The 16,987-nt window shown below is 45.3% G+C and overlaps 1 protein-coding gene across 1 annotated transcript in view; it reads left to right on the top strand.

Annotated features, from left to right (window-relative positions):
- The window catches only part of ANTXR1 (ANTXR cell adhesion molecule 1), a 238,563-nt gene that overhangs the window by 124,545 nt on the left and 97,031 nt on the right, over positions 1-16,987 (top strand). Inside the window, exon 12 of the mRNA XM_024738187.1 lies at positions 16,383-16,478. Within this exon, the coding sequence (XP_024593955.1) occupies positions 16,383-16,478 (96 nt within the window). The remainder of the gene's footprint in view (positions 1-16,382; positions 16,479-16,987) is intronic.

The raw sequence follows: 16,987 nt of genomic DNA, 5'->3' as shown, positions 1-16,987 counted from the left end.
TGTGAAAAAAGTTTACCAAATATGGTAGATCAGATAGAGTAATAGAATTGAGACTCTTTAGCCTGAAGACATGAAGAAAGACTTGATGGCCATTTTTCCTTGAAGGGCTGTCCCGAGGTACATCTGCTTTTATTACACAATAAAATACAACATCTACACAGATCTAAACAAAAATAAATAATATAAAGTAATAAATATACAATAAAAATAAGCTAATAATAATAAACATGAAAATACAATATCTATACAGAGCTAAGGAGGAGAATAGGCCGTTAGACAGTTTGTGTTTCAGTTTTTTAAAAGGTCCTTCTAATTGGATGCTACAAACAGGTGGGAATGAGCTCCCTGTTGTATTCAAGTTGTATTCAAGTCCAGGCAACTAGACAAGTTGGCATAATTACATAAAGGCCATTCATGCATCAGATAGGCAATTGGACTGGAAAAGCTTTCAGACTCCTTCCAACGCTGAGAGTCTGAAACTCTAGAACTAAAAGTAAGCTAGTGAAAGAGTAAGGAAAACATTAGCAGTCCTATACAGTGTAACAAATGAGTTTGGCTTTTATATTTTGAAAATAAATATGAGAGCCTCTCATTGGTGACACTGGAGACTGCAGTTCAAACTAGCCAACACCCCCCCCAATACAAATGAGACTATGTTTCAGACCAAAGTGAACTAAAAGCTCCTCCCAAGAACAATTTGTGTTCAAATAACCTCAAACACACCCTCTCATTTACAGGCAATTGATACACTAGTCACAAATCATTCTCATCTATTTATTAGCTAGTCTCAGCAGAGCCGTACATAATTCAAGGTCTTTTTTTACGACATCCAAGTATTTTTTTATTATTATTAACAAGATGACCTGTGGTTTCTTGTTCGGTCATTAGAAAGGGCAAAAGACCACAGGCATATCAGAATGCCAAACTCAGATGTCATGCTGTTTATGAACTGAAATAAAAAGAGTTTGGTAGCACCTCTATTTTGATAACGCTTGTATGCATAAAAACCTTTTCAAATATGTTTTGGAGGATTGAGCTGATTTGTTTTTCCTGGATATTTGAGGAATCGGCTTTCAATACTTTTATCTCAAAGCATTTTAAAGGATATTTGCCCTAAGTTTGAAATGTCCTTGTTTTGAGAGTAAATGAGGGGATAAAAAAGATTTTTCTGAATCTGTGCTTCAGAAAACTCTGAGATAAGCACATAATAAGATGGTAATATTTATTTTTAGAAGTAAAAGTTAAACCCAAATACTAATCCATAACCAAGATAAACATAAAGGACCAAACTCAGCAGTTAAAAAACACAAGCTTTATAGACTGGATACTCAGATATCAAACAACCAAGCTTCTTTGAATATAAAATAAGAATCCCCAGTCTCTGAATAAGAACCTGAGAGAAAGTACATGCCCTCAGTATACGAGCTTTAGTGAAAATGACCAGTATGTGCATTTATGCCTGCTCTTGGGTCATTGGGGCTATTCCAAAGGGTTGAGTCTTTTGGGTTGAGCATTCTGGATTCACAAATCCAGTCGTGCGAGGCACAATTGCAGGAAGACGTGCACAGTTTAAAGAGGGTCCAAAAGCGTGTGCGTGTGGAGAGAAAGAGAAAAGGGTGGAGGTGCTGGGGCAGGAAGAGAGGGAGGACAGATTAATAATTTGGGAAATACGACCAAATCGCAGAGAAAGCCTGAGAGCATCTTCTGTCTGCCAACCCTAAAATAATGCCAGCTCTTTAAATGATCCAAATTTGGCAAAAATCAGTGAACCAGGCTATCACAGAACTGGAGGAGACAGCAATCAAACCCAGGCCACATTGTCCTGGTTGGGAGATTACAGTCACAGTACACCAAATCACAAGCTCTCTCCGGGTCCTCACACATATCTTCTGATCAGGATATTACTGGGGATGTGATTTACACTGTTTGCACTCCCAAAGAGCAGACAAACTCTTTCCTCTGCTCCCTCCAGAGTGACAAGGTCCCACCAGGGTATACGAGCGAGCGCCATTCCTTTTGCAAAGCAGCCAACTTCTCACCTGTTCATTAGGGCAGCAAGGAAATTCAAAGGTCAGTGATTTAATTTACAGCTCCGCAAAATAAGAGTCTGTGCCACAAGCAATACATAACTAGCGTTCCTTTGTTGTAACTGTGGTTGCTAGAACAGATGTTACTTTAGCCAGTGCCCAAAGCAGCGTGCTTAATATTTTGTTTCATTTATTTAAAAAATGAAAAAGCGCTTGAATCACTGGCAACTAAAATATTCCTGGGTTTCTTTTACATACCATCCAGCATCGGGAAAACTGTTTCATTTACAGGCCAAGGAAGCATGAGAAGTACAGCTAAGGCAATTTTATTTTATCTGCATTGCCCAAATTCATGGACTTAGAAGAGGTAGCTTAAGAGCTTAAGGCTTTAAAGATTGTATGTAAAAGGTGCAGACTCACCTAAATAAATGTCTGCCAGAGGCTGTTCATGATAGAGTCCAATCTGGCGACCTCGGATGACCTTCAGCTGCTGGCCTTAAAATTCGTGAATGCAGATTTTAGATCCCTAACAGATTCAAATACTTGATGATAAGCCAGTATTTGTGTTTCATAATTCCTCACTCTAAATAAAGTTATGTTCATCCTTACTCTGTGCCTTTGATCAAATTTCACTTTTCTCCTGGAATGCCCTCTCCTCTCCACCTACCCAAATTTCACCATGGCTGCAAGGCCTGCCAGGTGCTGCCTGGACCTGCCCCAGGTCGCCTCACTGATCTTGGCAAGCCTCCTGAACTCCCTCTGCTCTAAGCTCCAGCACTGTGGCTTATAGTATCATTTAGAGATTAACTGCCCATAATGCGTGCTGCTCTTTGAGCAAACTCTGTGAATCAGTCCTGACTTTCTAACTGGACAGTGTACACAAGTTCCAGGATTGTAGGCTGACTTTGTTCATCTTTCTGTGTCTCCTACTGATGAACATGTGTCAGAAACTCAGTAGAACATGATTTTTTGGTTTCGCAGTACCCTATTATGCGGTTTAGAGACATTGTTTTAAGGACCAGGTCATCACGGTCACCAACAGTAAGCATCTATCTCTGGACAGTGCCACGCAATCATAAACATGGCTTCCACCTTTCCAAGTTCATAATCTAAAGCAACAGCTAACAGTATAGAGAAGGTATGCCTGCTTACAGATAATAGGTAATAACGATGCTGACTGATATACGAAGTATGATCAATAAGACCAATTGAGCATATGCATCAAATAAATAGTTACATTAAAGGCAAGTAGACAAGTCCCTGTAGCTAATGGAACAAAAAATGAAAAAGAGAAATGAGTCTTTCGCTTCCAATGTCATAGCATTTGAACATTACTAAGTAACTCTCTGTAATCCTATTTCAACAGCCCACTCACAGGAACTAAGGCATTCTGAATACTTATGAGTTACATCTTGTCTGCATTATTCTCTAAAAACTGGTTTTGATTAACAAGCTTTATGCATTTTATGGAAAGGAAAGTGCTGAAGGAATCCAAGACCTACTTATTATCACCCTCACCATTGCGAGTGACTTGAAATGTCTCTACTGGGTCAGGGTGACAAGAGGATGCTGGAGAATCTTGATACAGAGTGTCCTGCCATGATAAGGACCTCAAAGCTTGAGTGTGTAGGAGTGTGGCATCCATCTTCCCCTTCACTGCGTACTACTGATGGCTTATCTAAGTCCTTCTGGTATTATTTTTATAAGGCAAAACGTAATAAGATGTTTAGCAAACTAGAATTGACACGTCCAAATTATTACTGCTCCCTCAAAATATTTACCTTGGAAAGCTGTATACTTAAGAACGCTGTCAAAATTTCAGCTATCTTCTGCACTCTTGCTGTGAAATTGCCGGACTCTGGAGGCACAGTATTTGAATATTCTCAGTCGGGGAATTAGGGAAACGTCATCATCATTTGATATCAAAACAACTCCAAAAGTTGTGGGAACCAGGTCTGGTGAATGGTGGGTTATCAAGCTGGGAACCTCACCGATAAAAAACAAAGCACGACTTAGAAGATATCAGATTTACTTTTGGTGGCCTATAAGTTGGTTTCAGAAACACTTCCGAGGGAGATGTTTCAGAATTCCTTTGAGCACTGGTTGAATCACTGGAGAGTCTCCAGCATCCAAAGCCACCGGTTTGGAGGGAATTAGATTCATCTGGGTGTGGGAGTGCCTCATTACTTTATAGCCCTGCTTTTGAAAAAGAGTTCCACAAGGGCTTAGGTAATTCTCACCTAATATGGTTTCTATACTGCCTAACTTCGAGGGTTAAGGAATCCAGTATCTTCAGTGCCTATCACTTTTATTGCCATTTCTAGCCCAGATTACCTCTCAGGTAGTAAGAATAAATCATCATATTTGATTACATTTTACCCTCATTAACGTTTGATCAACTTTAATGGAAGCTATTAAATTTACCATTGGAAAACTCACTTGGATTTCCCTTTCCTTGACATTGTGATGGCAACCTGAGGGCCTGTGGCTTCCCAAATATGTAACCTGGGACCACCCACCAACACCATAGCTCAGTCACAGTTGCAAGAGGTTGTTCACAGGAATCAAATTTATTTACCTGAGCCAAGTCTGGGCACATCACCAGGAACATGGCTTGGGCATAGAAGCAAGGGAAGAATGGAAAGGAAAGTCACAGTTATTGAAGGAGGCCTGTGCCAGGATCTGTACATACTTTATCCTATGTAACAGCAAATCAATCCTGGGAAGTAGGAGTTATCTCAATATCATATATGTTGAGAAAAGGAAGTTTAAGAGAGAGGTTGGGTAAGTTGCCTAAAGCCCACATATCAATTAGTGGAAGAATTTAGGACTTAAATTTAAATTTTACTGAGTCCAGAAATTCAGTTATTTGTAGCGAGGTGGATGGACCTAGAGTCTGTCATACAGAGTGAAGTAAGTCAGAAGGAGAAAAACAAATACCGTACGCTAACACGTATATATAGAATCTAAAAAACAAAAAAGGGTTCTGAAGAACCTAGGGGCAGGACGGGAATAAAGACACAGACCTACTAGAGAATGGACTCAAGGACACGGGGAGGGGGAAGGGTAAGCTGGGACGAAGTGAGAGGGTGGCATGGACGTATATACACTACCAAATGTGAAATCGATAGCTAGTGGGAAGCAGCTGCATGGCACAGGGAGATCAGCTCGGTGCTCTGTGACCACCTAGAGGGGTGGGATAGGGAGGGTGGGAAGGAGACGCAAGAGGGAGGAGATATGGGGATATATGTATACGTATAGCTGATTCACTTTGTTATAAAGCAGAAACTAATACACCATTGTAAAGCAATTATACTCCAATAAAGATGTTAAAAAACAAAAACAAAATTTTACTGAATCCAAAACCCAAGCTCTTTGCAGCGAGGCTGGTGAGCTGTTTCCAGTGATGGGACCATGGAGGGGGTGGTGAGCAGCCTGGGGCAACGTTGGCACCTGTGCCATTTCTGCCCCCCACAAGCTGTGGAAGGCGTTAATCTGCCAAACCGTCATTTCCCTTAGTCTAATAAATACTTGAGGGCCAAGTCCTTTTGTGTTTGAAACATTGTATTACATCTCAAAGTCACAAAGATAAGTAAAGTCATATATATGTCCTCCAGGCGCTTAGAGTTCAGTGAGAGGCACGTAATGATATAATATCTATAATATAAAGGAGACGCTAAGATAGAGATATAAGATAAAATGAGAGCCCAAACTCAGAGTTCAGTGGTAGCATTTACTTGTCTGTGTTCCCCATGCATACAAGGTGTGTGATTAGAGAGACCGTGTCCATCTTTACGCCAGTGCTTGTAGAGGGCCTGGCACATAGTAGGTGTTCAATAAATATGTAAGGTATAAATGCACCGGGTGGAGCCTGAGCTAAGACTTGAAAGATGAAAAACAGTTGCCCAAGCAATGAAAGGAAGAAAGGGTGTTTCGGGGAGAAGAACATGAGAGAGCAGTGAGGTGTATACAGGGAACTACACGTGGTTGAGTTTCGTCAAATCACAAAGTGTAAGGAAGGAGGTGGTGAGAAAGGAGGTTGGAGAAAAGAGAGGCTTAGTTGTGAAGGGCCTTGAGCTAAGGACTCTTGGACTGAGGGATCCATAAATGGATTCTGGGGATTTGATGGACCACCCCCACCTCCAAAATTATAATCAAAATTAGTGAGCTTGTGTACAAATGTGAATGTGTACTTTTCCGAGGAAAGGGTGTATCACTTTCATCAAAGTCTCCAGTATTAAGAACTCTGGACAGTGAAGAGCTGTTGAAGAGTTCATGGGTGGGCAGAGCTATCATAACATTTTAGGTCGATGTCTCTAGATGCGGTGGTAGAGGATGGAATTTGGCTGACAAGGATGGTGGTGGAGGAACCAGTGAAGCGATAACTACAGCTGGCCAGAAAAAAAAAGTAGTAAGATTCTAAGCCTAATCAAGTATTGGAGAAGGAGTAGACAAGGGCAGATTCAAGAAGTCCTTAGGTGGTCAAAGGAGCAGATGTGCTGATAGGAGAGTGTGACCTCAGGTAGGAGAGAGAGGGAGAAAAAGAAAACTGAGATGGACTTCCAGATTTCGCACTTGGATTGATGGGTAGTACCATTGAATGAGGGGAAGAGAATGAACAGGTTCGAAGGGGAAAACAGGGAGCTCAGTTGGAACTGTTGAGTTTGCAGTGTCAGTAGGACCTACCAGACAGTGGAATGACCCTGACTATGACCCTGAAGCATAAGGAGAGATCTAGTCTAGAGATAAAGAGTTGAGTCATCAATATCTAGATGAGAGTTTAAACTCTCATCTAGAGAGGGCGCCACCAGGGAAGCCCTACCATAATTTTTTAAAGTGAAAAAAAAAAGTAGACACTTCAGGCACAATAAAAAGTATATACCTTTCTTGGGCTTCCTTGGTGGCTCAGTGGTTGAGAGTCCGCCTGCCGATGCAGGGGACACGGGTTCGTGCCCCGGTCCGGGAAGATCCCACATGCCGCGGAGCGGCTGGGCCCGTGAGCCACGGCCGCTGAGCCTGCACGTCCGGAGCCTGCACGTCCGGAGCCTGCGCTCTGCAGCGGGAGAGGCCACAACAGTGAGATGCCCGCGTACAGCAAAGAAAAAAAAAAGAAGTATACACCTTTCTTAAAAAAATGGATCCATGTGGCATGCTGACATTTAAGGGACTGCATACAAGGAAAAGCCCATGGGGAGGTGGGCAAGGAATGATCAGAGATAGGAGGAAGGAAGCTGAGGAGAGCACTGCCGCAGATGCCAGGGCAATAGAATTCCAATAAAATGCAGGGTGGGATGGGCGGAGAAGTTAGATAATGGCTAAAGTTACTTCCAGAAATAACAGTCAGAATATATAAGCTCTGGGAGAGAATTTTGGTCTCTGGGCTTGCCCATCCAGAACTTCTCAGCGGCAATAAAATGACTTAAATTTCATCTTTCGAAAGAAAACTTGCCTGTACTCTGCCAGCTTTGTCTGGGCAGGAAACAGAGCTCATACCAGCTGCTGAGGATGGTTCAAAATTCCACTTCGGAGCACTGGAATGTGACACCTCCCAAGTGGCAGCCTCTGCCCAGGGAGGGAGCAAAGCTGCCTGGAGTGGAGCGTGACGGGTGCAGCAGGGGGTACAGAGGCTTCCAGCCTCCCTCGGAGGAGCGGACAGTCCTCTGCCTGCTCACAGGTTCTCCCATCTGAGCAGGAAAAGTCAGCATGTCCTTGGTCCCTTAATCTCTGTCTGCACATCCCCCTCTCACCCAGATGGCCTCTTGGGTATTTAGAACAAGCAAGTTGCCATGAGATCACAAGATCATGGACCAGAACTGCCCGTAGTGGAAGGGCCTCTTTGCCTTGAGTGCTTTTCAACAGTGCCTCAAAGACATTCTCACTCAATACCAGAGAAATAGGGACAGGGCCGTGGATGGAGGGAGGAGAGGAAGAGGGACCACTGGGTAGCCTCACGTCATAGCAAAGTCTCCTCGTCGCGTCCTGGAGTGCCCTGTGGCATCATCATTTACCAACTGAAACCAGGGAAACAACCTTGCCAGCTTTTAAAAATATCTAATGGATCAACAGCTGTTTTCCTGTCCTATTTTTGACAGAGTTTGGCTAATAGCCCTTCAATGTGGCAGAATAAACCTGCTAATTCATTCTTCAGGTTAAATGTTTAAAAGACAGCCTCATCTAACCATGTGAAAGAATCTGAGTATCTTTAGTAACTCAGTGGTGATTCTCAGAATCCACAAAACCTAGCCTAGATCCTAGAACTGCAGCAAACCCACCACCCATCAGGGAGGGCTCTCCTTAACCCTTTGTTAATAATTCCTGTACACTGTTTTCAAAATGTAATTGTTACAATTACCAGGGTCCATCCTGGGGGAAGTTAAAATAAGAGATATTGGAGGGATCACTGTCCTGGGGGCAAAAAAAGCATGTGAAAAAATAGAAATGAGACCCTCAAACCATATATGAAAACCTCAGTATTGCCTTTGTTGTTGCAGACTGGAGACTAAGTCTGAGTGTAGCAGCAAATGGGCTGGAAACTGAAGCCCAGGATTAAACAGCTTTGCCAACCTTGTCACGGGCATGGGGCCTGTCTAGGGAAGACTCACAGCCAGGGGCAGAGTTATGGGAACGCTGATGAAGTTTAAGTTTCAGGGATGCTCATTTGAATGGGTCCCTTCTAGGCCTTCTAAGGTCCTGGGAGGGCTGCTTATTATTTTGCATTTGTATTTTTATGTTCTTTTTCTTAAAGAGGCCTCCCCAAATCGTACAAGCATCAGGCCCCGCACAAAACCAGCCTGCATGGAGCAGAAGAAGACAGCCTCTGCTCTCTCTCGGTGGGCAGCACGCTCCCCAGATAGGAAGGGGAGAGCAGAGGCCCATGTTCGCTGTGCTCTGGCCTCGTTTACTGAATGAGTAAAGGGGAAGAAAGGCCTGGAGTTTTACACACAGTGCCCTCAACGTGGAAGGGTACACAGGAGTGGGGAAGGATGCTCCCTCCTTACCTGAGACAGTTTTCCAGGCAGAACTGAAGACACTTCATTGGCTACATAATAACCCCATGCCTGAATGACGAGGAAGAATCCCAGTTCAAACCCAGCTTGGAGATGGGGGATTCCACCAAGTTTCTTTAAGTTGAGCTTCCCCCAGTTTCCCATCATTCCTCTCAGTTTGACCCTCCTCCCTTTACCCTGGCCGGCAAGCAGCTAAGGCCTATACAGAAGTCTCTGAAGCCAGGGGGAACAACAGGCAGGGGCCCACTGGGGGCCTTCCCCCCTTGTGCGGACAGGTTTTTTTTTCCCTTTTCTTTCTGTTTTTTTAAAGATAAAATGTTCAGAGCCAAAAAAAAAAAAAAAAAAAAAAAAACCACCGTAAAAAAAACAAGACAGGAAGGAACAGCGATGAGGCCTCCCTCTCTCCTGTCACACAAGATCCCTCACCCCCCTGCTGTGTGTCAGAAATCCAAAATTACTAGAAACCTACCATGTGAGAGATGCTTTCATTATTCAAGTTTCCAAATCTATCCTCTTGAAAACAATGCCTACTCATCTTAAAAGATGCCCTCGTTTGGTGAGCCAGGGACAAAGGCATTTTAAAAACCCACGATGGGGGCTTCCCTGGTGGCGCAGTGGTTGAGAGTCTACCTGCCGATGCAGAGGACACAAGTTCGAGCCCCGGTCTGGGAAGATCCCACATACCGCGGAGCAACTGGGCCCGTGAGCCACAAATACTGAGCCTGCGCGTCTGGAGCCTGTGCTCCACAGCAAGAGAGGCCGTGATCGTGAGAGGCCTGTGCACCGCGATGAAGAGTGGCCCCCACTTGCCACAACTAGAGAAAGACCTCGCACAGAAACGAAGAAGCAACACAGCCATAAATAAATAAAAATTAAAAAAAAAAAAAATATATATATATATAAAGCCATGATGCAGGGATTTGCCTTGCAAGCCAGGCAGCCTTCAGGGAAATTTATCCTAACAAGGAATGACCAGAGGAAGGAGCAGCCCAAGCATCTGCCCTCACGTTTAATATTCTGTGTCTGCGTGCTCCACCGCAGGCCTCTGTGAGCACCTTACACCTCAGCGTTCATAGGAAAAGAGGCATAAAACTACTATTTATTGAAGAAAATGGATGTCCCCTCCCCTAACTGGAAGATGTACCTCCTTAGCACCGCTTCCTTTCACCTCTAGTCACACCCCAAAGCCCTCCCACTTCCTGCTGAAAATATTTTAAACCAAAGGGCCATGTTGATTTATTAAACTCTATTTTTACTTTTTAAATAAAATAAGAAATTAACTTGTGTTGGTATCTAGGCTGTCGGGAAGATAACAGTGGCAGGAGGCAATCTTTGGCTATTTATCTACTGCTGTCTTCCCTTCTGAAATCTCTTTCAAAGCTTCCAGAGAATTCCATGCAGAGGCTGCCCCAGCAAGGACAGGAGCAGAGTTTGCTGGGCAGGTCAGCTCCTGCTCTCGCTTCATGTCAGAAAGTCAAGTCCAGGCAAGGCCTCGCTCAGGCTCCCCTCCCTGGCGTCAGAGAGCCTGGAAGATGCATCCACTTCCAAGCCTGGAGGCTGGCTGGTTCAGAACTTCTGCGTGGTGAGGAAGCCACCTCGCCTCCTGCCATTTAGCCATCCAAGACAGAGCCTGGGCAGGCGCGTTTAGGCCCTGACCCAAATGGCCCTGCTCAGCCCCATGGTGGAGGCCATGTGGGCCCAGGGGTCTTTTCAGTCCTACCACCCTGTGCCCTGGTGAAGGGAGGAGCAGAGGCCGAGTCCACATGCTTGTCCTGAGTCAGGCTGAGAGCAGTGGTCAGCCCATGACCCTCCTGAGCTCCGATCCAGGAAGAAGCTTTGGGGAGCAGGCAACGCGTAACACAGGGTGTGCCAGCAGACAGTGAGCTGGGACACAGGAGGGTAGGTTGGAGGCCAAAGCCCAAGGAGCCAAGGCAGTTTGCACCAGAGCAGGAGGACAGAGCCAGGTTCTGGGCCACCAGGCTACATGGTGTGGGCTGTGGAACATTCCACATGCCTCCCGGCCCAGGGCAGAGTCTTAGCACCCAAAGGGGCTTTTCATCTTGGGACTAGATGAAAATGCAAAAGGATTCATTTAGAGTAGCTGAACTAATTTCACGAATGAGGCAGATACTAAACAGGGCAGATGTGTATGTATTTCTGCTACATACTCATATTCATTCAACAGGTAACACAGAGCCATCCTTACATAATTGTCAATTCCTCTTCACAAGGTAATTGATAGAAATTCCAATTCAAGATCATAAGGGGCAACCAGGCCCTGCTGTGGCCTCCATCCCTTTCGGACTTCACTCTGAAATACACTTTCACTATGTGACTCTCTGATCCACCCGGAGCCACGTGGATGAACTTCCTTCCATCAGATGGAACAATTACAAACACGGTCTCAGTCTCCCATGCAGATGCCTTATGTTTAGTCTTTCAAGTATAGATATTTCTTAAGCGAATTTTTTATAAATGTGACATTAGAGTGTAATGATGAAGTGGAAGGGGGCAAGGTTCTAAAATCAGACTGTGAAGGTTCAATTCCCAGTTTTGCAACATTAAAATTGAGGGCATATAAATATGTCCATAAGTGGTATGGGAAGGGTCTGGGTAAGTTACATACCTTCGCTGAGTCTCCTTGTTCCTTATTCAAAAAGGGGATAACAGTTCCTGCAACAAGACTGCTTTAACAAGGCTCGTTTAATTAAATGAGCTCATGCATAGGTAGCACTTTGCCTAGTGCCGGGAATGCAGATAGCACACAATAACAGTCACTATCGTTAGTAAAATTAGTACAAACACATCCACGAAAATGCAAGAGTTTCAGAAGGAGTGACCCTGTAAAATGTCATCCTAAAAGACTGGGAGGGACTGCAAGAGCCCTCCACCTGGGCCTTCGGCCTCCAGTCTTCCCCTCAGGTCCATACTCTATGCATTGAAAGCATTTACTTCCCAAGAAACAAGTCCGATCACAGTCTCCCCAGGTTGAAGCCACTCAGGCTCAAGATAGAAGCCATGCCCCTCAGCTTGGGCTCCAACAGTGGGGACCCTGCCTCCTTCACCCCTACACCATGCACTTTGTGTTTGCTTTCTGTGCAGGAATGCCAAGCTCTCCTTCGCCCTGAGGGCGAGAATCCAGTGTCACCTCCTCAGTGCTAGTTCCAGACACTTAGTTCTTAGTGCTTGCTGAGGGCAGTAACCTGCTGGTTGAACTTGTAGGCTGTGGAACCAAATGGCCCAACTCTGTTAAAAATTTAGTGTATTGAAATATAGTTGATTTACAATGTTAATTTCTGCTACACAGCACAGTGATTCAGTTATACACATATATACATTCCTTTTCATATTCTTCTTCATTTATGGTTTATCACAGGATATTGGCTATAGTTCCCTGTGCTATACCGTAGTACCTTATTGTTTATCCATTCTCTATATAATAGTTTGCATCTGCTAATCCTAAACTACCAATCCATCCCTCCCTCCCCCTTGGCAACCACAAGTCTGTTCTCTGTCTGTGAGTCTGCTTCTGTTTCGTAGATAGGTTCATTTGTGCTATATTTTAGATTCCACATATAAGTGATATCATATAGTATTTGTCTTTCTCCGTCTGACTTACTTCGTTTAGTATGATAATCTCCAGGTCCATCCATGTTGCTGCAAATGTCATTATTTCATTCTTTATTATAGCTGAGTAATATTCCATTGTATATATGTACCATATCTTCTTTATCCATTCATCTGTCAGTGGACATTTAGGTTGCTTTCATGTCTTACCAAATGGCCCAGTTTTAAATTCTGGTTTCTCCCTGTGACCTTGGGCAAGTTGCTTCTTCTGTCCTTGCCTCAGTATTTTTCTGTAAGATAGGAAAAAAACAATATTATTGAATTCATAAGGTTGTTAATATTAAGTGAACTAACACATGGAAAGCATGTTAGTACATATTTAGAAAGGACAGTCCCTGGCACATAGTAAGTGTTCAATAAATACGAGTTATACTGATAACAAGTATTATTATCATCACTATCATTACTACTATTGCACCAGAATGTAAGCTTTAAGACTCAAGAGACTGCTTTTTCCACTGCCTGGCACATAAAAGGTGCTGCATGAAACTCACAGATATAGAGAACAAACTAGTGGTTACCAGTGGCGGGCGGGAGGTTGGCGGGGGGGCAACCGAGGGGTTGGGGGAGCGGGAGGTTCAAACTGTTGGGTGTAAGATAGACACAAGGATGTACTGTACAACATGGGGAATAGAGCTCACCGTTTGTTATAACTGCAAATGGAAAGTAACCTTTAAAATTGTATTACATTTAAAAAAAAATTTTTAAATAAAATAAAAACTATCCAAAAATAAATAAATTAATTAAAGGTGCTGCGTGTACAGCTGTTGAATAACACACAGGCCCCTGAGTGTGGGTAACGGTTGATACATATCCCTCAGCAGACCATGAGCACCTTGGTTCTGTGTAATCCATCCTTACCGCTGAGGTCTGCTCCATGGGCACCGGACGGACCCTCAGTAAACGTTTGCTGAATGAATCCATGAACGAACCTCCTCCGAGGTTGCATGCACATGTTACCTACTTGTAGGACATTAGCTTCATGTCTAAGTTTATCAGAGATTCATGCCCTTTGTCTGACGGTGACTCTTTTGCACTGGGTGTTTGTATATAGCGGTGCTGGAAGATCCTGAAAACCAGGCAGTGCGTTGGGGGGCTTTACTGGGGGCTGCATCCAGAGCAAGGGTCAGTCCCTCCAGGAGCGTCTGCCCCACTGCGTTTCCACTCCCCCAGCGTCCCCACTGCACCTTGCCCCTGCTGAGCCCCACGCTGTCCTCCTTCGCTACGGAAGGGAGGGCTGGGACGAGGCAGACCAAGCCTGGTCAGAGACGGGCCGGATGAAGCTTTGTCTGAATCCAGGAAATCTCCTTCCGGAGCTGAAGCCTCCCTTCTCCCCTTGAGGTCCCGGTCCTCCACCCTCCCCACTTCACAGGAAAATTCCTTCTTTTTCCAGAAGGAATTAAAATAATTTTCCCCACAATATATCAGCCTTTCTGCTTCAGTTCCTCTTTCTAGAGTGAAAGTAAAATCAGGAGAGGGGAGATTGCATATAATGGGAATAAATGCAGTCTGTAGTCTTTACTAAATTCTAACTTTATACTGAAAGACCACTGTTTTATAAGCCTTGCAGTAACCAAACCACTTATTATTCTGACTGCAAACAGATTTATGATCTGAAATGGCCACCATGTTTGCTGGCCACGAGGAAACAAAGGGAGGATGAGTTACAGCTCAGCGTCTGACATGATAGCTCCCATCCCACTTGTCCAGCCATGTCTGCTTACATCTTACAGCTCATTTTCTCCTCACATCAATGCAATGAGGCAGGTGAGGTTCAGTATCTCCACTTTATGGGCATGGAACGTAGAGACTGAAAGATCAAGGGGGCTGTCCTTGACTAACAGTAAGTTTGGAGAACACACGGGATTTCTTTGTGTCTTCAAAGAGAGCATCCGTCTGCCGTAGCTCATGCATAAACGTTGTGGGTCCAAGAGCATCCTCTGGCTGCTGTACCCTCTCCCCACCCACTGCCCAGCCCTGCACCTGCACTTGTGAGGTGCAGCTCCCTCGGGGACAATCTGGCATTCCCAAGCCTTGGCTTGGTGGGAGCCGAGTGTTTAGTTCCCTGGCTTTTGGGTCAAAGGCATTCCAGGGAGTAAAAGCTGCCTTTAAACAGCTTCCAGTAGCCCCCACCGAGCACTCAGAGTAGGGGTGAGTCACACCCCAGCTCTGCCATTAACCTGCTGTGTAGCCTCGGACAGGCCATCCAACCTCCCCCTCTGTAAATGGTTGGGGAGAGGGCAGCTTTGAAAGTCTGATCATGCTGTGAACAGTCTCCCCTGAAGACACATGCTCTGAAGGTCATGAGTGTTGTTTCGGGAGGGTCACACCTTCCATCCACTTGAGCCCATCTGTGTACCCCATAGGTCCACTGATCCTGGGTGAGAACCCCAGGGCCACGTGAGCCCTGATACCATAGGGAGGAGCCCCAAGTGCAGATTTTTAAAATACAACTTCAATAGTTTACTTTCTCATTGTGCAATGTTCAACAAAGAAAAAGAAAGGCAAAGACAGATTTTTTTTTAAATTACCATAAATCCACTACGAGCAACATCACCATTACTATTTGAGTAAATAGCCCTCAGTCTCTCTCTCACTCTTGGCAAACATAAGTCCACTCATTATATCAGGGCTGTTCTCTCAGGTCATTTAAATATTATGTGTAAACATAATGTCTACAGAGTAATTGGTGGTTCTACCATGTATTATTAACTATTCCTTAATTGTTAAACATTTAGGTTGCTTTCCTTTATCATCATCATCTGTGCAAACATATCTGATTTTTGAGGGGGGGGGAGCTAAAAGTGGCATTGCCAGCTATATTCGGAAGGGGTACCTATGACAATGAATACCAGTGACAACTTGCCTCTCGCCCCACTTGCACTCCCGGTAGCTGGGAAGAAGGGGTGGTAGAGGGGACTTAAATCTGCTCCCTTGAACCAGCAGCCCCAGAATACTGACACCGAGGGAGTGGGATCTCTGTTGATGAAAGTTAATAATCATGTCAGGCCACGGCAACTGTCTGTTTTGGAGACTGGCCTAGGCATGTTTGGAAGTGGACATGATTTGTCTTGGGTGCCTGCTTCGTTGGACCCGAGAGCAGCGTTGACTCAGTCACCACACCCCTCCCCTCCCAGGGTCAGCAGAAGCTGCCTCACCCTCTACTCCCTGGAATCCCTCTGCCCTTTATCGCATCCCATCAGTGGGCTCTAGACTTTGCCTCGTGAATCTCTTACACGCACCTATGAGAAACAGGCTCAGGCAAGCAGGCTGAGTTCTGAGAATTGTCCCAAGTCCAGCCCAAGGGGTGGCGGGAACAGCAGTTCCAGGGAGTGGGAGGCTGTCACTGGGCACGGGGTGATGGTCCGGAGGCAGATGGCGGTGGTAGGCCATCTCGGTGCCCAGCTGCAAAGGCAGCCATCTGCTCTGTCTCCTGCAGGATTGGTCCTTCAGGCTGTTATTCAAAGTGAAGAATGGGGCCTCCCTGAAAAGACAAACCCACTTCTCATGAGAACTGACTACATAGAGTGTGTTGCCCAGAATGTTGGGTAGCACAGTTTACTTGGCAAACTGTGCTCTTCTCTGGGCCTTAAATCTGCATACTGGGGATGGGAGTGCGGGGAGGGAGAGACCACAGGTATTGCCTTGCCCCCCAAGCTCACACGCTGGTTGCACGCACAGCCGGCCCCACTGCTGACCGCCCTCTCTCTCGGCCCCGCAGTCCGATGGCTCCATCCTGGCGATCGCCCTGCTGATCCTGTTCCTGCTTCTGGCCCTGGCTCTCCTCTGGTGGTTCTGGCCCCTCTGCTGCACCGTGGTAAGTGCCCCAAGCTTCTCCCCCAGCCTCAGACCTCAGGCGGCTCAAAGCAAAGAATGACACAGGTTAACAGGACCATGAGTAGGTAGAGGGCAACAAGAAACTGTGTAAATAATTAACAATAAGTCTAGCGTCTTTTGGACAATTTTTACAAAATTGGCAAAAACTAACGTGATCGGGCTTCCCTGGTGGCGCAGTGGTTGAGAGTCCGCCTGCCGATGCAGGGGACATGGGTTCGTGCCCCAGTCCGGGAAGATCCCACATGCCGCGGAGCGGCTAGGCCTGTGAGCCATGGCCGCTGAGCCTGTGTGTCCGGAGCCTGTGCTCCGCAACGGGAGAGGCCACAACAGTGAGAGGCCCGTGTACCGCAAAAAAAAAAAAAAAAAAAAAGAGTGGTACCTACCTTTATCTTATTATTTAGCTACCATTTATAGGACACACCTGTATGTGCCCAGCACAAGATCAGTAAGGATCTCCTCCCCATCATCGTCACCTGGAGCCACCACATA

The sequence above is a fragment of the Neophocaena asiaeorientalis genome, unplaced genomic scaffold, assembly GCF_003031525.2.
Source record: "Neophocaena asiaeorientalis asiaeorientalis breed wild unplaced genomic scaffold, Neophocaena_asiaeorientalis_V1.1 scaffold756, whole genome shotgun sequence".
Classification (NCBI taxonomy): Eukaryota; Metazoa; Chordata; class Mammalia; order Artiodactyla; family Phocoenidae; genus Neophocaena; species Neophocaena asiaeorientalis.
This window is presented reverse-complemented; position numbering and strand designations above follow the sequence as displayed.